Source organism: Protopterus annectens, chromosome 7.part0 (genome assembly GCF_019279795.1).
Source record: "Protopterus annectens isolate FY-2018-M chromosome 7.part0, PAN1.0, whole genome shotgun sequence".
Lineage (NCBI taxonomy): Eukaryota > Metazoa > Chordata > Ceratodontiformes > Protopteridae > Protopterus > Protopterus annectens.
The window spans coordinates 1088462315-1088489682 of record NC_056739.1 but is presented as its reverse complement, the minus strand read 5'-3'; the positions used below and the strand labels follow the sequence as shown (position 1 = coordinate 1088489682).

Sequence of the window (27368 nt, the reverse complement as noted above, 5' to 3'; positions counted from 1 at the left end):
ATTTAAACATATTAAGTTCAGTGTTGTATTAATTTCTTGGAATTACTTATGACACCATACTAACAGGCCTAGTTAGATCATTATAGCAATCTGGAAAGTGTTACATTACGTTAAAATCTTTTGTTTACCACCAATGTCACTCATTTTTGCAGCTCCACATAACAGACTGTTATTCTCTGTTAGAGGAGCCAAAATATTTCTAAAAAACTTTTAAATCCTTTTGCCAAACAGCTGAAATCATGAGCTATACAGTAATTTATGTGTGTTTCCTCAAACTTAAGTTCTTAATTTATTTGGCGTTATGAACCAACTGATAGGTTGATTTATTGGGGTGCTCTGTGGAATCCTTCCTTTTGGCAGTGGACTGCAGTTCTGATCACTAACATCAAACTCATATTGAATATCATAAATAAACATAATAAAGTAGCAGGATAGCTAAGAGTTGAATGCAGTTATTTACATTTTCAGTCATAGGCATGGATCCAGCCCGCAGTCTGCAAAAAATGTCAAGTCAGTCCTAGCAGGTCTCTATCCCCTGAAGTTAGCCAGCAGCTTAAGGACAAATATACTCTGAAAACCTTCAGGGTGTCTAGCAAGCCCTCCAAATTCCAGCCATACATTTGATGAACCTATAAATTCCCAACGTTGTCTCATAGTCTGCCTTTGATAACTTGAAACAGCTGTCCTTCAAATCAATACCTTTTATAACTTTGTTGCTGCCCCTGACACCTAATAAGGACTTAACTCTAAATTATTAATATACAGACAAAATACCACCATTTACTCTGTGGAGATTGTTGTGAAAAATGTTCAGCCTCTCTTCATATGATAGTCCTTCAATAGTCCTGAATGTCCTAACAATTTTCACTGTCAGTAGTAAGGGCAAGAACCTTATACAGCCTTACTGTGTCTAACATATTAGGGATCAGTATGTCCATATATTAGTATGTCTGATCAATTATTTGACTAGTTCTCAAAACTAGTGAAAGCTGGAATGGGCCAATGTGATCCTCGGTTATCCTACACTATAACAAGTTTAGGTTGTGTGAGCTGTTTTTCATTATTTTTTTAATTGTGGTTTCCCATAATTGTATTGACTTAAATTGTGTGAGACAGTGATGCATTCTGCAGTGGGTTTTCCTCTTTCCCCCTTTATTGCCTGAATCTTGAGTTGTATGTACAAGTAGAACAGGGTGTGGAGCCAAGCCTTCTATATGGGGAGGGATGCAAGAGGACAAGTGTCATGCAAAAAGCATAGTTTTTGTAATTTTTAGGGTTTTCAAGTTATTCTGCATGATACAGAAAAAATGTGGAGTAACCCATTGAAGTGTGGCCTACCCCCAACCCCATCAACTTGTCCTTTCTCTTAGTATCATAGTATTATAGTAGATAGAATACTAGGCAATCAGCCCAAGGGGTCTTTTTAAGCCTATCCATGCTTCCCAATAAAATTTGATAGGTATTGCTTCCCAGTGGTTTTGTGAGGGTATATATACACTTGAGTATGGGTGGCCAAGCATTTAAAAGCTTCCTTTATCTAACAGAGACATAGGTGCCAGGCCAGAGGTATACTTATGGTTCCTCATTCACTTATACAAGTTTTGTTTGAATAAGTGCAGGGATAAACTCTGCTTCACATGGATGGGAAGTCTGTTCCAAAGAAGGGGGAGGTTCTGAGATACATACATATCCATCCAGCATATCCTTTTTATGCTGAGGGTAAGTTTTAGGTCTGTGAATCAAATGTTACTGATGCTATGTGTTTTACAGATGTGCAATAGGTCCATTAGGGCCATTAGAGGATGCTTTGCATACCAAGCATAGATCACCTCTCAGCAGTCTGTTGAAGACCAAGTATAAAGACAAGGCTTTGAGGCCATCCACAAAGGAACTGTTTTCCACAACATGTATTATTTTTGTAAAGAATCTCTGAGGACACTCCAGTTCTTGCACATGCCCAGCCAGGTACATACTGAAGGGGGCTTTGTTCTCAATAATTGGTCTTATGAGAGCAGAGTACAAAGGAATGATGACATGTTTGGATATAGATGCCATACCCCTGCTTATAAATTGTACAACATTGAATGATTTCCTCACTACAGTAAACACATGATGGTCAGATGGCATATCCCTAACTGCAGAGTCCACTGTTAGAGGTATTTTGTCAATGTTGCAGTTTGCTGGGGTGGCCTACTTTCTGAAAGATCACCAAAACACAAGTTAAAACTAGGAAACAACACAAAAAACCTGAAGACTGAGTCTCGACCACCACAAACGTTGTAACAATATAAAAAAGGTTTATTTGATAAAGTGCTTTTCATCCCACACAATTGTGGGACTTCTTCAGATAAAACCAGTTTACACACCACTGCAATAAATATCATGCACTCCTAGTCACAGGTTCACAACTAGCAATGCTGAAAGGCTAACAACTCCAGCAAGTGTTTAAACTAATAATAAAACATTAGTTATACCTGTATCTGTACATACATATATTAAAATATACAAAGATTTTAAAAACTTCAACATTACTTATGTATGTAAACAGATGGTCATTTTAAATTTTTTTAAAAACATTAAAATATATATATATATATATATATATATATATATATATATATATATGTAAGCAGAAATAAATGCATCAAATATATATATATATATATATATATATATATATATATATATATATATATATATATATATATATATGTAAGCAGAAATAAATGCATCAAATATATATTAATATATATATATTAATATATATATATATATATATATATATATATATATATATATATATATATATATATATATATATATATATATATATATGTGTGTGTGTGTGTGTGTGTGTGTGTGTAGTAATATATGTACTTTGTGTACGCATATTTATATCGATTAATGCAGCCAGGTTACCTAGTTAAACTATTCGACTTCAAAATGCAATTTATGGAACGTTTCATTTAAACCTGGATATGAACATGCATTAGCGCGTGACTGCTAGCAAAGTTCTAATATTTCTAGGCATACAGAGTCAGGGCCACCCCTACCATACAAATGAATACAATCTACTGCTCTACATAAAAATTTGTGGTTGGGGTTCTCTAACGTGTGTTTGGCTAAGGCATTATCCAGTTTGCCCTTTCTAATATGATACAAATGTTCGTAGACCCCCTCTTGTAACTTCCTGTCTGTCTTACCAAAATAAAATGCTGCACATTGTTGACACTGCTCTAAATAAATAATATCTTTTGATTGGCAATTAAATTTATATTTCACCTTGTAATTACTGTTCCTGATACAAAAGGTTTCCCCTCTAACCATGTGTGAACAAAAATTATACATGTTGCATTGAAACATACCTCTCCTCCATGGGGTTCCTTGAACCTGAATTTCTAGAATTTGTTTGAAATTATTACCCCTTCTCCACACTGTCCTTGGTGTTTCTGGTAGTTTTCCTCTCAAGTCATTATCATTTTGTATTAAGGGCCAGTTTTTTTGAATAATTGATAAAATAACTTCACTGTCAGTACTAAAGGGTGTAATAAACTTCAACCATGATATAGTATCATTAATATTTGAATTCTTGGCTTCAAGATGTGATACACCTCCAAGAATCGGTTGGTATATTCCTGAGTCTCTTTTCTCTGCCATTTCTTTGATAAGGTTATCAATAAGTTGTCTGGGATAACCACATCTAATAAACATACCCTTCAGTAGTTGACACTCATCCAGAAAGTCGGCATCCCTTGATACCATATGTGCGGCCCTGGCCAGCTGGCCTTTAACTACTGATCTCTTCTGGTGCCAAGGGTGGCCACTACTGTAGTGCAGGAAGCTATTGGAATAAGTCTCCTTTCTGTAAATTTTTGCACAGAAGGATTTTTCCCCATAGTCTTTCCATAAGTCTACATCCAAGTAAGCAATCCTATAAGGACTATATGTGTGTGTGAATGACAAGAAGCTGGAAGTTGAATTAAAGAATGACACTAATTCAATGACTGTTTTTTCATCTCCTTCTATTAATATAAAAAATATCATCTAAAAAAGAACGTATAGTACTTTATCTGGTTTGTCACCTGGTGATTCTTCCCAACAACTTCCTGCTCCCGGTAGGCCATGACTAAGTTGGTGAAACTTGCCCCACACAGGGAACCCATGGCCACACTGACTTTCTGGAGGTAAATTTTTCTGTTAAAAGTCAGGAAGTTGTAGGATAACACAATATCCAACAATTCTTCCACTAATACTATTTCTGATTGAGAAGCTCCCCTTTTCCTAAGCATAAAGTTAACCCAGTCAATCCCCTCATCATGGGGTATAGATGAGTACAAGTCCTTCACATCAATGGTCAAAAAGTTATGGTTTTCGTCAAATTTAAGAGTATTGATATTATGAAGGAATGACCATGAATCTTTACAAATGGTAGTTTCCTGCATCACATATTTCTTAAGATTATTATCCACGACTTTTGCACGGGGGTAGGTAATGCTGTTTCTAGCATCGACTAAGGGTCTCATGGGTGGGTCTGTCAGTTATTTGTGAATCTTGGGAATTCCAAAAAGAATTGGGATCCTAGGTGCAAGCATGGTAAGGTAATTCAAGGTTGGCATATCAATTCATCCCTCAATAAATAAATCATTGAAAAATGAGCAAATCCTAGAATATGCTTGGTTAAGTTAATTTCTTGACTTCTCCTGGTATATGTTACTAACTAGTAGTCTTAACATTTTTACAATATAATCCTCTTCTAGCATAACAACTAAATCACCACCCTTGTTGGGTTGCATAATTCTAACCCCTGCTTTCCTAACATAATTTAAAGCTAATTTTTCGTCCATGGATACATTAAATGTTACATTTCTTTTGTGTGCATTCAAAGACAAAATATTTCGTAAGTCTATTTCACACATTTTATCAAACAAGGCTAAAAGAGGATGCATTGGTGGTAAAAACGTACTAGCAACATGAAGGTTATTGTCCCTAGCCATGTCTCGCCCAAAGAGGAGCTTCAGGTTCAGTTTTCCAACAAAAAGTTTCAAATCGATTAAAGTTTTAACTAAATCAGCCTTACTGCTAGGTACAAACATGTTACCTCTAGAAAGTAACTCAGTTAAAACAGTATCAATTTCTACGTCAGTATAATTGAAAATCTTGAAGTCTCTGCTCACATTAAACATGATACGACAGTCTCCTTGGTTAGTGAAATCAGTCATAATTACCTCCCTCTCTTCCCCCATTTGTTGAAGTTGTAATTGCTCGGACGGCTGGTGTTCTGCCTCAAGTTGTAATAAGAGGCTCCCTTCCGAAAATGTTCATGTTGTTCTGTATGCAGATCATTAGACTGGTCATGACTTGAGACAACTGCAGCATAATCCATGTTTCAAGCATTTGCAAACTGAGTGTTATTAGCACATCCTTGTGGAGGTTGTTGCTGAACCGAGTTATCACTTTGCACACTGCAGTCATGCTGGTTGACCTGTTCACTTCCGTTAGACAGGTCTTGGCCAATGAGCGATCCTGTTTGGGAAGGGGGAGGTTTCAGGTATTCTCGGCCATTCCTATAGTCTTGGCGATCCCTGTTAAGTTTCTTAAATTTAGTTTCCTTAATTTTACTTATATATTGGGCTATACTAATAAATATAAGTCCATATTCATATTTGTAGCATGTAAACTCAATATTTCTCTGAATAGATTCATCTAGCATAGTTGCCTCCTTTACCAACACATCGGAAAACTTCTGATCCGCACACAGAACAACATGGACATTTTCAGAAGGGAGCCTCTTATTACAACTTGAGGCAGAACACCAGCTGTCTGAGCAATTACAACTTCAACAAATGGGGGAAGAGAGGGAGGTAATTATGACTGATTTCACTAACCAAGGAGACTGTCATATCATGTTTAATGTGAATAGAGACTTCAAGATTTTCAATTATACTGACGTAGAAATTGATACTGTTTTAATTGAGTTACTTTCTAGAGGTAACACGTTTGTACCTAGCAGTAAGGCTGATTTAGTTAAAACTTTATTCGATTTGAAACGTTTTGTTAGAAAATTGAACCTGAAGCTCCTCTTTGGGGGAGACATGGCTAGGGACAATAACCTTCATGTTGCTAGTACATTTTTACCACCAATGCATCCTGTTTTAGCCTTGTTTGATAAAATGTGTGAAATAGACTTACGAAATATGTTGTCTTTGAATGCACACAAAAGAAATGTAACATTTAATGGTATCCATGGACGAAAAATTAGCTTTAACTTCTATTAGGGAAGCAGGGGTTAGAATTGTGCAACCTGACAAGGGTGGTGATTTAGTTGTTATGCTAGAAGAGGATTATATTGTAAAAATGTTAAGAATACTAGATAGTAACACATACCAGGAGAAGTCAATAAATTAACCTAACCAAGCATATTTTAGGATTCACTCATTTTTTCAATGATTTATTTATTGAGGGACGAATTGATATGCTAACCTTGAATTGCCTTACTATGCTTACACCTAGGATTCTGATTCTTTTCGGGATTCCCAAGATTCACAAATCACTGACAGACCCACCCATGAGACCTTTAGTCGATGTTACAAACAGCATTACCTACCCCTGTGCAAAAGTCGTGGATAATATTCTTAAGAAATATGTGGTGCAGGAAACTGCCATTTGTAAAGATTCATAGTCATTACTTCATAATATCAATACTCTAAATTTGATGAAAACCTTAACTTTTTGACCACTGATGTGAAGGACTTGTACTCATCTATAACCCATGATGAGGGGACTGAATGGGTTAACTTTATGCTCAGGAAAAGGGGGAGCTTCTCAATCAGAAATAGTATTAGTGGAAGAATTGTTGGATATTGTGTTATCCTACAACTTCCTGACTTTTAACAAGAAAATTTACCTCCAGAAAGTCGGTGTGGCCATGGGCTCCCCATGTGGGCCAAGGTTTGTCAACTTAGTCATGGCCTACTGGGAGTAGGACATTGTTGGGAAGAATCACGAGGTGACAAATCAGTTAAAGTATTATACGTGTTTTTTAGACAATATTTTTATATTAATAGAAGGAGATGAAAGAATATCCATTGAATTAGTGTCATTCTACTCAACTTCCAGCTTCTTGTCATTCACACACACATATAATCCTGATAGGATTGCTTACTTGGATGTAGACTTATGGAAAGACTATGGGGAAAAATCCTTCTGTGCAAAAAATTACAGAAAGGAGAGTTATTCCAACAGCTTCTTGCACTACAGTAGTGGCCACCCTTGGCACCAGAAGAGATCAGTAATTAAAGGCCAGTTGGTCAAGGCTGCACGTATGGTATCAAGGGATGCCGACTTTCTGGATGAGTGTCAATTACTGAAGGGTATGTTTATTAGACGTGGTTATCCCAGACAACTTATTGATAACCTTATCAAAGAAGTGGTAGAGAAAAGAGACTCAGGGATATACCAACCAATTCTTGGAGGTGTATCACACCTTGAAGCCAAGAATTCAAATGTTAATGATACTATATCATGGTTGAAGTTTATTACACCCTTTAGTACTGACAGTGAAGTTATTTTATCAAGTATTCAAAAAAATTGGCTCTTAATACAAAATGATAATGACTTGAGAGGGAAACTACCAGAAACACCAAGGATAGTGTGGAGAAGGGGTAAAAATTTAAAACAAATTCTAGAAAGTCAGGTTCAAGGAACCCCATGGAGGAGGGGTATGTTTCAATGCAACATGTGTAATTTTTGTTCCCGCATGGTTACAGAGGAAACCTTTTGTATCAGGAACAGTAATTACAAGGTGAAATATAAATTTAATTGCCAATCAAAAGGTGTTATTTATTTAGAGCAGTGTCAACAATGTGTAGCATTTTATTTTGGTAAGATAGACAGGAAGTTACGAGAGTGGATCTACGAACATTCATATCATATTAGAAAAGGCAAACTGGATAACGCCTTAGCCAAATACATGTTAGAGAACCACAACAACAAATTTTTATTTAGAGCCATAGATTGTATTCATTTGGATGGTAGGGGTGGCTCTGACTCTGTACGCCTAGAAATATGGGAACTTTCCTGGCAGTTACACACTAATGCATGTTTATATCCAGATTTAAATGAAACATGTTCCATAAATTGCATTTTGAAGTTGAAGAGTTTAACTAGGTAACCTGTCTGCATTAGTTGATATAAATATGTGTACCCAAAGTACATATATTACTACACATACATATATTTGATGCATTTATTGCTGCTTATATATATATATATATATATATATATATATATATTTAATGTTTTTAAAAAAATTTAAAATGACCATCTATTTACATACATAAGTAATATTTAAGTTTTTTAAATCTTTGTATATTTTAATATATGTATGTACAGATACATGTATAAGAAATTTTTTATTATTAGTTTAAACACTTGATGGAGTTGTTAGCCTATCAGCATTGCTAGTTGTGAACCTGTGACTAGGAGGGCGTGATATTTATTGCAGTGGTGTGTAAACTGGTTTTATCTGAAGAAGTCCCACAATTGTGCAGGACGAAAAGCACTTTATCTAATAAACCGTTTTTATATTGTTACAACGTTTGTGGTGGTTGAGACTCAGTCTTCAGATTTTTTGTGTTGTTTCCTACTTTCTGAAAGATGCTATGATACACTTTCTGGCAGTGAGTTTTAGACCTTGACTCTGGCACCAGCAATTAGTCTATGTCAGACCTTTTTGGAGGATGTTTGTGTCTTGGGGGCATTCAGTGACTGCACCCAGTTTTGTATCGTCTACAAACTTGGTCATCCAGAGGCCCATAATGTTAGCCTTGACCTAAGAGAAGTAGATGCCAAATAGAAGGGGCCCCAGCACTGAGCCATGAGACACCTCACTAGTAACCGGTCTTTTTGTCAAGAAGGACTCCCCTATTTTATTTTTATTTTACATTTGTTGACCGGGCTAGTCTAGCTGGAGATATTTCCATTTTCAGTAGAGGCCCGGGGAGAAAAGCTCCACAGAAGTACAAATTAATACATATGTAAAAATCAACATACATAGCAAGAAAACAGTTAGTGCATAGGTTAGTATTAGTTAAAAACAGCAAAATTCTTAAAACTCTTCAAACAAATTAGTACAACAAGAAAGAGTTACAACCACACACAGAGAAATACAAACAGCTTTATACAGGATAAAAATTCTTATAGATAAGAATACAAATATGAGGAGATAAAAGTAGAGTAATAAGAATTAGGTAAGGAATAGGATGGGTTAGATGAGAAGAGAGCATGTTAAGATAATTAATAGGAAAGGAAGAGGGCAGGGTGAGAGGGGAGAAGAAAGAGCTAGGTGGAAAAAAGAGTAAAACAAGAAGAGAGAGAGAAAGTTTAGGTAAGTAGTAGTAATAGAAAATTAATCAGGTTTACAACATGAGCAAAGCCAGTGATTCTGGAAGTGTAGTTTAACATTTTGTTTGAAGAGAGGTAAAGAGGAAATCATTGTTATGTTTGTAGGTAACATATTCCATTTTATACCTACAGAATTGGTGAATAGGGAGTCACCAGCAGTGTTATTAGATTTTATAGACCTGGTCAAGAGTTTACTAGAAGAGCGGAGACAGTTTAGGTTGTTATAGGGGATTATGAGTTGGGAGAGTATAGGAGTGTTGTTTGGATGGTACAATATTTTATGGGCCAAAATGAGTTGATGGAAAGCAAGAAAGTTTTGAATTTCTAGCCAGCCAAATTGTTTCAGGTTAAGACAATGATGGGTTCTATAGGGGTTGCTAGTAGCAAAGCGGGCAATGTTATTATAGCAGGTAGCCAATTTATTAAGGATGTTTTTCTTGAGGTTGGTAAAGATGGGTGAAGCATAAAGAAGAGTAGAAATAAAATGGGAGTGAGCAATCCTAGTTCTAGTAGTTGGTGTAAGAAATGGTCTAATTCGATACAAGGATCCTATTTTTCTGTTGACTAGTTTAATGGAGTTGTTAATATGTTGGTCAAAAGAGAGATTATTATCGATGGTAATACCTAACAGTTTAGTTGTAGAGTCAGGTGAGATGACAGTGGCATTGTTGGAGGAGATAGTAAAGTTTAAGGGGGAAGTCCTGGAAGTGGGGGTAAAGAGAAGAAGTTTAGTTTTTTTAGCATTTAGTAAGAGGAGTCGACTAGAGAACCATGTTTCTACGGTATTAAAGACATTTTAGAGATAAGTTCAGAAGTAGAAGATGCTGAGCAGATGAGGGTAGAATCATCAGCATATTGAATGCATGTTGCTTGAGGGATTGTTGTTTGAAGATCATTAATGAAGAGGAAGTGGGCCAAGGATAGAGCCTTGTGGAACTCCGATAGAAACAGGCAGAAAAGAAGAAATGTGGTTATCCCAAAGAACTGCCTGTTTTCTATTTGTGAGATAGGAATTAAACCATTTAATGGTTGGGGAATCAAAAGAGAGAGATTCAAGAGTCTTACTTAATAAACTGTGGTTGACCATATCGAATGCTTTAGAGAGGTCAATGAAAATGGCTGAAGAGAGTAAGTTGTTGTTACGGTTCTGATTAATAGTGTCTACAAAGGAAAGCAAGGCAGTAGTCGTACTATGATGAGGTCTAAAGCCATGTTGACAGTTTGCTATAATGCTATGAAGAGAGAGATATTGTACAAGTTGATGATGGATACATTTCTCCATAATTTTAGCCAAGGGTGAGAGGAGAGCAATAGGTCTATAGTTAGAATAGTCAGTGGAGTTTCCTCCTTTATGAAGTGGAATAATATGAGAGGCCTTCCAGATATCAGGAATGATTTCTTCTTTGATGGTCCTATTGATGAGAATCGATATAGGGTATGAGATGACCTTGGCAGCCTTTTGAAGAAATAGTGAAGGGAGCTTGTCAGCAGAGGGGGTACAAGGTTTTAGTTTAAGAAGGAGTCTGTAAATGTAAGATGTGGAGATAGGTTGTAAAGAGAATTTAAAGGAAGAGTTAGTTAGCTTACCTGGTAGGCAGAAGTTGTCGGCATTTAGTTGTTTTGCTAAGGCTTGTATAGTTTCAGTGAAGAAGGAGTTAAAAGTGTCTGCAGTTTGTTGGGGGGTATCAGGGTCGGCATTAATTGGGGAAGGTGTTTTAGAGGTACCTGGGGAGAGAAGTTTATTGACTGAGGACCAGAAGAGTTTCGAGTTATTAAGATGATTTTGTTGAAGTTTGAGGTAGTATTTCTTTTTGTCAGATATTACTGCCTTTTTAGTTAAATTTCTCAGCTGACGGAAGTGTAGAAAATCAGGGTTATTTCTGTGGGATCGCCATGAGGCCCAGACTTTATTTCTAGTAAGAATAAGTTTTTTTGTTTCAGGGGAGAGCCAAGGGGCTGAATTAGATTTCATTCTAATAATGCGTTCAGGAGCATGTTTATCAAGAATAGATAGAAAAGTTGTGTTAAAATAGAGTACTGCATTTTCAAGAGGAAGAGTTTTTAAGGGGTTCCAGTTACATGCACCAAGTTCAGTCTGAAACAGGTCTAGATTAAAATGTTTGATGGTACGTACTTTTTTTATGGTGTGGGGAATAACACAATCAGCCTTTTCCCTTGTTATGAAAGTTAAAGAGTGATCACTAATATCATCAGGCAAGGTTCCTGTTTTGTAGTTCTGTTGAACTCTGTTTATAAGTATCCAGTCTAGAATGCTTTCTCTATTACTATGTTTATTGAGTCTGGTAGTTGAAGTAATAGTTTGGGTAAAACTATGAAGGTTGATATGAGATGAGGGGTTTTCAGCATCAATGCTATTCCAGTCTATTCTAAGTTCTTTTGTGAACTACTGACATGAACAGCAGGTAGTGCAGTATGGTTGTTACCATAACATCTAGGAATATTTCATCATGTGTTTTAAGCAGACTCAGCAGTGTACTATGGCAATGGTATGAGCATTTTAACACCACACTGAGGAAGGCTGCTTGTGTACACCGTCTTCTGTTTCATCCTAGTTAGTGAGCTCAGAATGCATGGCAGTTACATTATAGACACAGAAAGATCATTAGCATATATATGAGTGTGTAAGTTGTTTAATGCAGAATAGTGCATATTTGCATATGATTCAGATGATCTCATTAGCAATACCAACCAACTTACTGATCAGTTTTGCAGTTTATATTTTTTTTAAATATGTCTACAGCCATTGTTCACAAACAGAAAGTGATACATGGCATCCTACGTTACAGCTGGTAACTGGCAATTGAATTTATTTGTGAAATATACATCTAGATGACTTTCTGAATCTTCTGACTCCCAAAACTGTGATGACAGTCCATGACAAACATGATTTGAATCTGCAATTGTATTAAGCCACTAACACATGACTCAGATTTTTTCTGTCTAAATATCATAGCTTTTGACTGATGAAACTTCAGTACTTCTATACACATACACACAGACACACACATACACAGACACATGCTCATACCTACTTAGATATGGCGCACATTTCTCAGCATATGCATATTGGGAACCTGTGACAAAAGTAGTCATACCTTTGCAGTCTATTATTGTGATAGAGCAGCTGTGTTCAGTTACATCGTATACACTACTAGCTTAATAAATTTACTCAGCTAGCATGCAGTAATATATTTCTGAAATGTTCTTAAGAAACAGGCAAAAAAGTGTTATGCTTACATTAATGGAAATGTAGCAAACATTATTTACTGTTTTCATTTTCTTAAGCTTTCCTAAGTGAGTCCTTAAATCAGTATAATTTATTCTTTCTCTAACAGGTAGCATTCACATAATGGTCACATTTGTATAGTAAACAACATTTTATAAAACTTCTGCTCTAGTTACATTCTGCTCTGTCTAAATTTATTTACATTATGTGCATATTCCAAAACATTTTCATCTGTGCTGTGACAGTCTGGATCAAGCAGTTCAACCAACCACTAAAACAGTGAACCTGGGTGGCGTGCCATGGGACATATCCATGGTTTGTCTAAGTTATACAGCCAGAAATGTAGGCATCCTATGGTAAAATAGATTCAAAGAGCTGATTTTTTCACATTTTAATGGGTGAACCAAGGGTTTAAAAGCTTGACTCAAATCGTGAACACTTGGGGGTTTCAGTCAACAAATGTTCTACTGGAAACCCTTCCACAGCTTGGCCCAGTTCTAGTTCTTCGTGTGGAGATTAGCTATACATTATGGATCTGAAATGTACATTGTAATAACTTCTGAACTGCTACCATACACATTTTACACTGTTCTTCTAATAAAACTATCCTTTGTAGTGAATCTTCATCCTGTTTGTTGTTGACACTGACTGGCCTTGGCTTACTATTTAATACTGACTGGCAAGGATGTTAAAGTGTAGCTTAAAATTAATATTGCAATTTATTCTAAGCAGAACTGAATATGTTCACTTGTCTTTTTTCATAACAGAGATTCTGACCTCAAGCATTATGAAATCAAATCAAACAGTTCTGTTGAGAGATATGATTGTATTGGCCCTCCATTTAATTACACTTTTAAGGTAAGCTTAACTCTGTCATTTTAATAAATGCTCAACAGATAAATGATTAGAGTAACCATTTTGTATGAAAATCCAATGCTTATCATAAAAAATAAATAAATAAATACATAAATAAAGCATACTTCTTTTTCTGCAGATCCAAAATTTGGGTTTCTTCCCTGTGGAACAACTGAATGTTAAAATAACAGTGCCAGCATTTACAACAGGAGGCAATCATCTGCTACAGCTAACTCAGTTTTACACTAACCAGGTAAGTAAGTTCAAAACCAGGCAAAGGCAGAAACAGACACAGATTACACATAAATATGGTGCTGAACAGATGAGTGGACAGATGATAACTGCAGTTCTTAGACTTTTTTTTGTTCTGAAATTTCTACAGCTAGGATATAGACACACCACAGGAGGGGCTCCCAAAACTTTTTTTTTAACCCCGGCATCTCCTTTCAATGCTGACTCAGAGTCAACCCAGTTATGTCTGGCACTAATAATGGAAATGACTAAAAAACCTGGCTTTACTAAAGCAGATGACACTGCCAGATATTTACATTTATTAAACATAATGTATGCAGGACTGTCTGAGATAGCAGTAATTTTTTTAAGGTTCATGCCAAAATTCCTTGTACAACAGAAGTACATTATGGATTAACTTTATAATATCACTTTCTGTATCACACATAAATATAGTCTACTGATTTTTCATTACTTCCTTTATGAACTGATTATTTTCATATATTTTCCATATATATATATATATATATATATATATATATATATATATATATATATATATATATATATATGGGTCCACTTTGTAATTTCGAAATACTGAAATCTCGAATTTCAGTATTTCGAAACCAGAAAGCCAAAAACCCAACCACAACTCACAAACTCGAAAAGACACAACCCTGAAATTCAAAATCCCGTACCCACACTACACATACAGTACACACATAAACATACACAAACCCCCTCACAAGCAAGCAAACTAATCTAAACTACATATAAGCAGGGGGGCAAGCCCCCCTGCACCCCCCTACTTATATATTCTAACTTTGAGATCGCACAAACAGTAACACAAAAGAAACTCACACACACACACACATCTTACAGTCCCTCAGACACACACATAACTGTCACAACGCACACTTACACACACTAAACCCCTAACCAACATACTTACACACACAAACTTACCAAAATTAAGCCCAAGCATCCACATTCCATACCACCGGAAGCAGAAATTCAAAATATCCGTGCTTCGGTATTTTGAATTTCGCACTTCTGCCAGTTTCAGAAAGGTGACCATTCGGCTTTGTAAATTCAAAATACTGAAATTTGAGATTTCAGTATTTCGAACTTACAAAGTGGGCCCATATATATATTAAATAATAAGGGTAAAAAGTCAGCAGATGAATTTAAGAATATGGCTTTGCAGTTTTGATACTTTTCAGTTGGTTCATCTAAATTTTATATTTACCTTTCTTTAAAGTGCCTAATTTATGGATAGGCTTAATTTTTCTAACCGAAGCTAAATCTGTTTACATCCCCTAAATGAGATTTTGAAAACATTTTCAAAAAGTTCCCTAACTATCTAAACTGTAATACTTTAGAACACTGGTCATGATATTTACCTTACTTTAAAGTACCTAAGTAATGGCTATGCTTAATTTTTCTGACCCAAGCTAAATGTATTTGCAACTTCAAACTAATATTTTGAATACATTTTTTAGAAATGTCCTTAAATACTTGAAGTATAATTTTAGTACATTAATAACAATATAGGGCAATATTCACTGGTGTGCTCTAGAAATGCTACGATGCTCACAAGTGATTCAGAGACATGAAAGAGTTGCACTGAAGAAAAGCTCATTAATTACTTATTTGCAAGTTTCTAAGTCTAACACTTAATATTCTCCCTACCATCCCAGGCAATATTGCTGCACAGGCACCTACAAAGACAGACACTGACATGTGCATACACACACACACACACACACACACACACACACACACACACAAACACAACTTCTGATAAATATATGCATTTACACAGACAACCGGGCAGTCTCTCTTACACATACATACACACACACACACACACACACACACACACACACACACACACACACAACTTCTTTTTTTAAACATTTTTTATTAATTTTCATGAAATAAAATAATCCAAGAAATGTGATATATAAATATGCACAATATATGTCTTAAAAACATGGAACAATAACTATTTACAATGTCCATAACAGATATAATGTCATTGTTATGATTACATTTTATCTAGTAGTTTTTCAAGTTTCAACCAAGTTAATTTCTTATGTGTTATCTTAGTAGTTCTTTCTGCAATAGTTTGAAACTCCCTATTACATACAAGTTTAGCTAATAGTAAATAATCTGTAAATGATAGGATTTTTTTACACTTCCAATTTGACATAATGATTTTTCTTGCAATTGCAAGCAAGGACCAAAAAGGTGCACCTGTATTTTAGGGATATGTGTTGGTATCGGCGCATTGAACAGTAATAATGAGTCAGATACTTTACACTTGTCCGACCACAATGCTTTTATGAAATTTCTGAACTCTATCCAGAATGGAGTTACTATTTTACATGTAAGAAACATGTGTACACAATCTGCACAAAGTATTTCCTCACATATCCAACATTTATTAAGATTTTTTTTTTTATATCAAATCCATCTTATGTGGGGTAATAATGCTCCTATGGATGTATTTCTAAGTGAAGACTTTCCAAGAAGGGGGTGACATTGTGCTACTAATTGATATAAGTACTAATTCTTTATCACTATCTGAAAAAATGGATTTGTTTATTCTCTCTGTGAAATTCCATAAGGAGTCCTCTGGGATTTGCATGTTGGTTCTTAAAGATTTATATATACTTGACAATGATAGAATATTATTAATGTGCAAAGTGTTTATTTCACAAAGAAGAGAAAGTATTTCAGGTAAAGGTGTTGTGCTGGTGATATGACATATTTTGAATTCATTAACTATGTATTCTCTAAATATCTGTACGTTCAACCAGTTGTTGTGTTTTATGTTATAGCTGGCCATTCGAGAACATGGTTTGTGGATATTATTATTGCAGAGAAACTGGTGCCAGAAAACTAAGCTATTTTCTTCCATTACTTTTATTTTAGCTACGTTGAAAGAGTCCAGACATGTCTTCATGTATGCTATGGGAAATATTAAAAATATTAAGCTTTTTGTCATATGATTTTTGTTTATCTTTTTTAAATTATTTAATATATAATTAGTGAAAAGAGAATTTTTTTTTATTATTATTGGTATTGTAGAAATGTTCTTTGACAACAAGGAAGATTGTTTTATTTTCTGAGAGCATATTATTGTCAATATTTGTGTCTATGTCAGATAATAAGATACTTACATGGAGATTTTTCCAATTAGAACTATATTTGGAGTTTAACTATTGGCTCATCACATTACGTATGGTCGATTCTGTATAAAGTTCTAAATTTGGGAATGCTATTCCCCCATCTTTCCAGCTTCTGTAGTGCCAAGCATGGCTGATTCTTGGCTTTTGAGGAAACCATAGGAAATTTATTAACATAGAATTTAGTTGCTTCGTTAACTTTTTGGATGGGGAGACAATTAAAGTTTGGAAGTAGAACAAAATTTTGGGTGATATGATCATTTTTATTAATGACAGTCATTCTTCTATCATGAAATACATTTTATTCCATCTATTTAAAAATTCCTTAACTGTGGATAATAGGTATTTTTAATTTGTTTTTAAAGTATGTTTGACCTTATATATATTCCTAAGTACTTAATGGTGTCATTTGCCCAGTTAAAATTGTTGTGTTTTCTTAGTAAAGTATTTATTTTTTTTTATGTATTAATAATGTTTCTGTTTTAGTGTGATTAAAGTTTAGGCCTGAAACCTCCTCAAAAACTTGCAGGGATTTTGTTATATGATCTATAGAGGAATCTATATTTCCAATTGTTAGCATGACATTGTCTGCAAAAAGTTGTATTTTAGAAATGTAGCTTAGACTAACAGAAAATCCTCTTATATTAGAATTTGCTCTTATGAAGTTAGCTAGAGGTTCTACTGATAGGGCAAATAATAAGGGGGAGAGTGGGCAGCCTTTTTTAGTGACTTTTAGGATGTTGAGCGGACCTGATAAAAAAAGCACCAATTTTGATGTATGATATTGAGTTAATATATAATATGTTAATTATATCAACAAAGTCAGGGGAGAAGTTATATATTTCTAATACTTTAAATAAATAGGACCAATTTATCGAGTCAAAAGCCTTGTTTAAGTCTAAGCTAATAATTGTTAGTTCTTTTTTTTTCCTGTTAGCATGATCTACTAAGGAAAGGAGCCTGATAACATTGTCTTGTACTCTTCTATTTAGGATGAAGCCTGTTTGATCATCACCTATTGTGTCACAGATTGTAGTTAAATAAGAATCTTGCTCTTTTAAAAGTATATGTATCTTACTTTCATCAAACTGGGGATATAAATAAGTCAGTTAAACTGAGGAAAGCACAATAATTATCATAAACAGAAAAGGAGAGAAACAGACAAAAACAAAATTCTTTCTGTATGCTAAATATTTTCATTAACTGAACACATAGAAGCCTTTCTGCAAACCTATCTGTGTTAAAAGCTGTTTAAATATCTGCATTATTATAAGTAATTAAAACACTGAATATGCATTTTAACAAAGTCAAAATATCATTTACCATTAAAAAGACGTTTCTATAACAATGTGCAGCATTTAGCACTTACTTAAAGCAAATCCTTTCATTTCTTAATAGTCCTTTTGTTCTCAGCAATTCTGTGGCATTAACTTCCTTATTTTCCTCAGATAACATCATTGGAGCATGCTGAGAGGTCAAAGGTCACATTGCATGTCTATTTGTGCTGTTCCAGTGATGTAATCAGTTTACAAACAAGCAGGAAGTGTTCTAGGCTTGAGAAAGAGTTCTTTTGAAGCTTTTTTATTTTTCGGCGGCAAAATACAGCACAAAGGTAATTTAAACAAGTAGATTGTGCTCAAGAATGTTGTATAGCTCTCATGCATAGCAAAAAAATAGGCAGAGAGAGTTAAGTTGATTTAATATGTTAGATAATAGTGATGTAATAATGTTACAGTCCACATTTAATAGTGAAATGGGATGATACAAAGCTATTTTGGGGTCTTTGTTCTGTTTTAGGATAGGGGAAATCATGGCATATTTCCAGGAAGGGAATGAGCTTGTCTTTTTTCTGAATTCCTCAAAAGCTTGTAAAAGTATCTTTAATGCATCGTCTGTGAGTACTTTATAAATTTCTCCTATTAATCCATCTAATCCTGGGGCTTTATTGTTCTTAAGGCTTTGAATCATTTCTTTTAGTTCACTTAATATTATTGGTTTGAGAAATTTGGTATTCTGTTCTATTGATAGTTTGTTGCCTATGTTCTCATTTAAGAAGTTATCTTTTGGGATGTTGTTATTAATATTTGGATTTGTGTTATTCATTATTTCATGATGTTTTCTGAAAGTCTCAAGAATTTCTTCTAAATCTGTTACAATTTTAGTTTTATTTTTAGTTTCATCAACAAGTTCCCTTATATGTTTAACATTGGTTAAGTTTTTTGATTTCACAGCTAATCTATGCATGTTTTATGGGTTAACAGAGTAAGACTGTAAACTGATATTTTCTACATTTATTGCCACTTTGTGATTAAGAATTTCCATGTAATCAAGGTTTAATTGTTCTGTATTTGTGTTTATGCCTTTGTTATTTAGATTTTTTTTAGTTCATCAATTTTTGATTGTATTCTCGATAGCATACTATCCCATTCCTTTCGTTTGTTTAGGTACCAGGTTTTGATTTTACCAAAAATGTAAGATTTCAGCATATCCCAGACAATAAATTTAGAAGTACTATCATTGTCATTTATGTCTAGAAATATTTTGATTTCTTTCAGTAACCATTCCTTAAACCCAGTTATCTTAACAATGTATGTTGGTATTCTTTGCCAATATACTAGATGACTAGATTTCATGTGGATTTTAAAGAAAATAGCATTGTGGTCAGACATTGGACAGGAGCTAATGAAAACTTCCAGAATTTTTGAGAATAAATAATCTTTAACCAATACCTTATCAAAGGTAGTTTGTGTACCAAATCTGTATGAGTAATGTGTGTATTTTAAGGATTTGGGTTCTATTTTTTCATAAATATCTCTTATATTTGAATTATTGATGAAGTTGTTCAATCTTTTAGCAGGTGCAAATATCTTAAACTTATTACATTTAGTAATGTCACTTCTGGAGAGAATACAGTTAAAATCACCTGCATATATTATTTCTCCCTTAGATTTGATTGCAAGTAAGTCAAGATATTTATGCGCTGTTGCAGCACCGACACCGGGTATCCAATAAGTATTGGCTAATGTGATTAGTTTTTTATTTATTTTTAGAATAATTAAGCAGAACATGCCATTTTTGTCTGAATACGTGTCTATTATTTTAGGTACTGGTAGTGTTTTCCTCCACAATATCATGGTGCCTCTTCTTTTGGTCCAAAAAAGAGATTCTGCAAGTATAGAGTAGCCATTAAAAGACATCCTATTCAAATCTACTATTATATGAGTTTCTTGCAAGAACGCAAGATCTACTTTCTTAGTTCTCAAATATTTGGTTAAGCTTCCTCTCTTTATAGGATTCTTAAGACCATTTACATTTAAGGACAAACATTTATATGAAAACATTTCTATAAATTGTGTTAGATAGTAAAGATTCTGTTATGAACATAACATGAACACTGAGTATAACTGTAAAACATTTAAAACTATTTATAACTCTAAACATGGAATATTTAATTCCTGGTTTAATGAGAAGTTCCTCAAAACCACCTTCGTCCATTCTAAGAACAGTAATCTACATCCGTTCTGTGTTACTGCCATTACAATAACTGTATAGAATGTAATAAGACATGAGAAAAATAAAAGGCTACACCTTAGAATTGTTACTGATTTGAGTAGTGAAATATTAAAGTGTGTGAAATTACAGTTAATACATTATTTGTGATAATTATGTATATTAGAAGTAATTATCTTTGTACAACCAAATCAGAGAGTAATTTTAAAACAAAAGACCTAGTGTATTGTTACCGCAGTAGGAAAATAGTAATGCCTTTAGGTAGCTTATGTTTAGTTATGAGTCTAAAAGGTTTTCCAGATAGTGGTAATAAAAAACATGGAACTATCAACAATTTTAAGTAAAAGCTACTAAGATTTAAACTATCCAAAACCTAGTAAGTAACTCTCTCTGTAAATTAATACGAACAGGTATTGCAAGTCCTGGCAATAACAAATGAAGAAATTACTAATATCTGACTTCTGTACATATTATGCCTGGGACAACTATAAATATGAACCTGTACAAATGGCACAGACAACAGAATAATATGCAACAGTTGAACAGCAAATGCTATAGATACACAGACAAAGTAGGTATGAATACCTCAGACCCCTATATACTGTTTTGCAAACATGATGTAACGGGTTGCAAAATTGCTTTCAGCAATAAAAATGTCTCAAAACTTGTGCAAGAGTGATCACAACAAAATGGAAAGAGTTCACATATCTAGGTACATATTTTAAGGGTGGTTGTGTGTTAGTCATATAGAGCTATACCTATGTATACCTAGATTGAACAATGCATATGAACTACAAATGTATACCAAAGTTCATGATTACTGACCTGTGCATATGTATCTTAGAATAAGTTATATTCATAAAGGTTAGTTATTAAAGCTAGATAACAAGACAGGTATCTAGAAACTGGTAAGTAACTCTCTCTGTAAATTTATGAGAGCTGGTACTCTTTTTACAGATTGTAGTTAAATAAGAATCTTGCTCTTTTAAAAGTATATGTATCTTACTTTCATCAAACTGGGGATATAAATAAGTCAGTTAAACTGAGGAAAGCACAATAATTATCATAAACAGAAAAGGAGAGAAACAGACAAAAACAAAATTCTTTCTGTATGCTAAATATTTTCATTAACTGAACACATAGAAGCCTTTCTGCAAACCTATCTGTGAACTTCAGTTAAAAGCTGTTTTAAATATCTGCATTATTACAAGTAATTAAAACACTGACTATGCATTTTAACAAAGTCAAAATATCATTTACCATTAAAAAGACGTTTCTATAACAATGTGCAGCATTTAGCACTTACTTAAAGCAAATCCTTTCATTTCTTAATAGTCCTTTTGTTTTCAGCAATTCTGTGGCATTAACTTCCTTATTTTCCTCAGATAACATCATTGGAGCATTCTGAGAGGTCAAAGGTCACATTGCATGTCTATTTGTGCTGTTACAGTGATGTAATCAGTTTACAAACAAGCAGGAAGTGTTCTAGGCTTGAGAAAGAGTTCTTTTGAAGCTTTTTTATTTTTCGTCGGCAAAATACAGCACGAAGGTAATTTAAACAAGTAGATTGTGCTCAAGAATGTTGTATAGCTCTCGTGCATAGCAAAAAAATAGGCAGAGAGAGTTAAGTAAATCATAAAGTAAAATGCTTAAAATACTTCTTTTTGAACAGTAAATCTGTACATTGTAAAGCCCTCTTTCCCCTTCCACTTCCTTCAGTTTTACTATACTTTTTTTAATATAAAATTAGCACTATTTACATATTAAATAAAAATTTTCTGCTATCTATCTCATTAATTTATAGACCAAACAAGATAAACAAATGAAAATGTACAAAAAAAAGCAGACCCGAATAGCTGACAAGCCAACACAGTTCTTTTGTAGAATCAGCGTTCTCACTAGATGAGTGTAATTTCCACCAGTTGAAACAAATCCAAATGCGAAAGGTTTTAACGCAAGTTTAATTTCACAAAAAGAAGCGTTTTCGCTGTAGACTGAGCTGCAGCTTCATCAGAAAACAATTCAAATCAACCGCCAAAAGCAGGCTTTTAAAGGTCACGCCCATTAATAAAGATGATTTGCGTGTACAATTAAAATCATAACCAGTTAAAAGTTCATAAAAAAGAACATTGTATACTGTGCTTAAAAACTAAATAAACCCCAGTTACAAGTCTTGAACAGTAGTAATAATAAAGTAATGACAATTCTAAGTTAGTTATCAAAGAGCTGTTAAAACGATGAACAACAGAGAATATGTCAAGAATATTATTTTTAGACAATTTAAAAAATTAAAAATAAATGTATGAAAGTACTATACTAGTGTTATAGTTATAACATTAAAGAATTATCTTTTGTAACTTCTCATTTTTAAAACACAAGAGATGTTACAGTAATCATTCAACCCCGGGTATGAAAATGAATCTAATAATAACTGCCATTCCAACTCCCTATTTTCAAGTAAAAGTGATACTGGTCCTCCTCTTTCTGGGCTTAGTACCTGGTCAATAGCCATGAACTGGAAGCTATGCCCCTGATTCCTAATGACATGTTTTGCTAAAGCATACTCTTTTTTTAACTTTTTTTTTGGTTTGGTAACCAACAAGAACTACCGGCTATGGGGGCAACTACGAGAACAGTAAGTGAAAATTTTATTACTGACACTTTGAAAGACTTTGATACTAAATTGTTGAAATTAAAAAAGCTACAACTCGAGGTAGCTTACTTTCAACAATGCTTAATGGAAAAAATTATTCCTAAAGGTCTTCGTTCATCTTTTTGTCCGACTGGCTTGTTTAATGATATTGCTTTTCACAACAAATTAATAATACTTTTTGACAACCAAGGGGTGCAATTATTGGAGCTAATTTCAAAGCATTATAACATACATATAACTAAGCTAATTGAGGAAGTTAATTCTTTGGATAACAGCCTGAAACAGAACCTGCATTTTGACAGATACAAATATGATTATACTCGGATTTTTACGAGTATTGACGGACTTGTGGAAAAATTTAAGACCACTAAAAGTAAAAAACTTGCAAGAGACAGGCTGAGTTACTCCAATAACACAGCTTACCCTAAACTAGCAGGCACAAACAAAGTCAATAGTGTTAAAACAGCTGTTGTGAGTGAGAATGAAGGAAACCATGCTGGTCTAGTAGAAAGAAATGACTTTGACATTGAAGAAGATCATTACAACGATTTGGATGAAGACACACCTAGGTGCAGTAAAGGGGTAAAAATACACAACACTAGGAGTGGCCAACAAAACAATGACGTACATCGAAGAGGTGACAACTCTGAAGGGCATTTTTTAGGCAAATCGAACTTCAGACCTTATTACAAGAAGAATTGGAACAAAAGGAAGTGACTGTTGATTCCACTTCTGATTTAAACCCTCCTAGTGATCTGAATGTTTTGACAAACATAAAAGGAGACTTTACTATTTATAACTTCTCCAGCTTTAATGTACCCCCTTGCCTGATAGAACTCTTGGCATATGGCATATGGAAATACGTTTGTTCCAACAACCAAATGTAACCTTGTTAAGACGTTAATTGACCTAAAATGTTTCGTAAGGAAACTTAATTTAAATTTGATGTTCAACAACAGTGTGACTATTAAAGACTCTAGCCTAAAACTAGCGAGCACTTATAACCCCCCCTTGCATACTGGACTGCTATTATTCGAAAAGTTATGTGAGCTGGATATCAGACACATGACTTCACTTTCTTACTTTAAGAACGATTACTCTAACTTTAATACCACTGAAGAACAACTTCGGGCATTTGATGATTTATGTAAAGCCCCAGTTAGAGTAATTAAACCAGATAAAGGGGGTGGTCTTGTTATTTTTGACAACTTTAAATACATTGACATGATGGAATTAGTCCTTAATAGTTCAGCTTATAGCGTATCATCTTTGAACGAAATGAATATTTCATATTCTAGGACCAGAGGCTACTTAAGGGACTTATTTATAGGTGGTAGTATTGACATTGACACATATAATTACATTGACATTACTATGCCTAAAACACCAGTGATTTTTGGGATACCAAAAATTCACAAAAACATGTCTAACCCACCTTTACGAGCCCTTATTGATAGCCGCCTTTCCTTCACATACCCAAGTGCACAACTGGTAGAAAGTATTTTATCTAAATATTTGAAGAAAGTCACACATATTTGCAAGGACTCTTGGTCGTTTCTAGGGAAAATTTATGAAATCGACTACTGTGACACATTTAATTTCCTCACTATAGACGTTATTGATCTATATACGTCTATACCTCATTTAGAAGCCGTTGAATGGATCACACTAATGTTAATTAAATTGGAAGCTCCTAAAAATGAGATTGATATAGTGGCCCAGCTCCTCGATATTATATTATCATCCAACTACTTTATATTCAACCAGAAATATTATTTACAAAAACGAGGGGTAGCAATGGGTTCCCCATGTGGAGCTAGTGTGGCTAATCTATTTATGGCTTACTGGGAGTATAACAACATTTTTAACAACACTAGTAGAATGGAACAAGTAAAATTCTATACAAGGTACCTGGATGACATCTTCATCCTTTTTGATGGTGATTACTTATCTGCAATGGATTTTGTCAATACACTTAATGATTCAACTACATTTTTAAAATTTACGTCAAAATTTTCACAATTGGACATAGATTATCTTGACGTAAAGCTGAACAAAGACATAACAAAAGGTGAATATTTTTCCAAGATTTATAGAAAGCCAACTTACTGTAATTCACTTCTACACTTCAATAGTTGCCACCCCTATAAACAAAAGAAGGCTATTATAAAGGGACAGTTAATTCGAGCAGCAAGAATGTGTAGTAGAGAGGACTTATTCTTGGAAGAATGTGACACTTTGAAGAACATGTTCACCAATAGGGAGTACCCTTTAGCTTTATTTAATGAGCTATTAGGTGAAGTGTCTATTAAAAGATCTAACGGGCAGTACCCTCCCCTTTTACCACATAAAACTAACGTTAACCAAGTTAATAATGTGGTCTTGGAAGCAAGGGTTGATAACTTAGACATGACCCCAACTTCAATATTAACTAACAATGAAGTTGAATATTCTTATGTTAACAGTTTTATAACTACTTTCAATATTGACTATAAAAAAATCCAAAATATTTTATATAAAAATTGGTATTTTATAACCAACAATGAACAACTACTAGAAAAACTAGGAAGTAGACCTTTGATCACATACAGGAGGGCAAATAATTTAAAAACCCTCTTGGAGAGACCGAAGACGTTAGAATGGTTAAGTAAAACGAAAGGTTCTTCTCAATGTGGGACTTGCAAGTACTGTCACTTGGTCAAGGTTGGCAACTCATTTGAGATTCGTAGTAGGAAATATACAATAGCCCACAAACTCAACTGCGAATCTAAATCAATAATTTATTTAGCCACCTGTAACTGTTGCCAAGCATTTTATATTGGCAAATCTGATCGCAGGTTGAGAGACAGGTTATATGAACATGTTTATGCCATGAGGAAGTTAAAAAAAGAGAATGCTTTAGCAAAACATGTCATTAGGAATCAGGGGCATAGCTTTCAGTTCATGGCTATTGACCAGGTACTAAGCCCAGAAAGAGGAGGACCAGTATCACTTTTACTTGAAAATAGGGAGTTGGAATGGCAGTTATTATTAGATTCATTTTCATACCCGGGGTTGAATGATTACTGTAACATCTCTTGTGTTTTAAAAATGAGAAGTTACAAAAGATAACTCTTTAATGTTATAACTATAACACTAGTATAGTACTTTCATACATTTATTTTTAATTTTTTAAATTGTCTAAAAATAATATTCTTGACATATTCTCTGTTGTTCATCGTTTTAACAGCTCTTTGATAACTAACTTAGAATTGTCATTATTTTATTATTACTACTGTTCAAGACTTGTAACTGGGGTCTATTTAGTTTTTAAGCACAGTATACAATGTTCTTTTTTATGAACTTTTAACTGATTATGATTTTAATTGTACACGCAAATCATCTTTATTAATGGGCGTGACCTTTAAAAGCCTGCTTTTGGCAGTTGATTTGAATTGTTTTCTGATGAAGCTGCAGCTCAGTCTACAGCGAAAACGCTTCTTTTTGTGAAATTAAACTTGCGTTAAAACCTTTCGCATTTGGATTTGTTTCAACTGGTGGAAATTACACTCATCTAGTGAGAACGCTGATTCTACAAAAGAACTGTGTTGGCTTGTCAGCTATTCGGGTGTGCTTTTTTTGTACATTTTTTTTGTACATTTTCATTAATTTATAGAGCCAAACGTCTGTGTAGAATGTTCGTATGGTCACAGCAGATGTATACTTTGTGTAAAAATCTTATTATAACTTATATAATGGGTATAGTATGTTAATTGTAATAAGTTTAAATTGAAGTAATGTGAATCATTTGCTTACCGTGTGAAGCTGTTTGAAGGCTATTGTCATTTGCTGACCATGTCAATGAGATTAATAGAACAGTGTGAATAGATAGGGAAAGAGAGGAGAAAAAAAGAACCAATAAGTGCTGGGTAGCAATATTATGTTACCATTGATGTAATGTGTAGCCTACATAATAAATGTTTGCTGTAAAGTGTTTATAGTACTGCAGCTTATTTTTAAGTAAATATTTAAACAGGTTTGTTGATATTGAAGTACTTAGCAACTGTATATATTATTATGCAAAATAAAAGGAAAAGAATGAAAAACAAAAGAAAGTAAGAAAAAAGAGCAGTATTGAGAAATAGAAAAAGAAAGCAGGCTTAAGTATATATATATATATATTTACTAAATAAGTAGGACGTTTGTTACCTTATGATTCCATTAGTATCCTGTGCTTTCAGATGTATTGTTTGTTAATAAGTTTTGAGAGTGATGGTTTTTATACTATTTCCCTTAA

General features: G+C 34.0%; 1 protein-coding gene across 1 annotated transcript in view; it reads left to right on the top strand.

Moving 5' to 3' along the window:
- ITGA11 (integrin subunit alpha 11) overlaps window positions 1-27368 on the top strand; it is a 1670941-nt gene that overhangs the window by 1511404 nt on the left and 132169 nt on the right. Inside the window, exons 24-25 of the mRNA XM_044077667.1 lie at window positions 13417-13507; window positions 13644-13757. Of these exons, the coding sequence (XP_043933602.1) occupies window positions 13417-13507; window positions 13644-13757 (205 nt within the window). The remainder of the gene's footprint in view (window positions 1-13416; window positions 13508-13643; window positions 13758-27368) is intronic.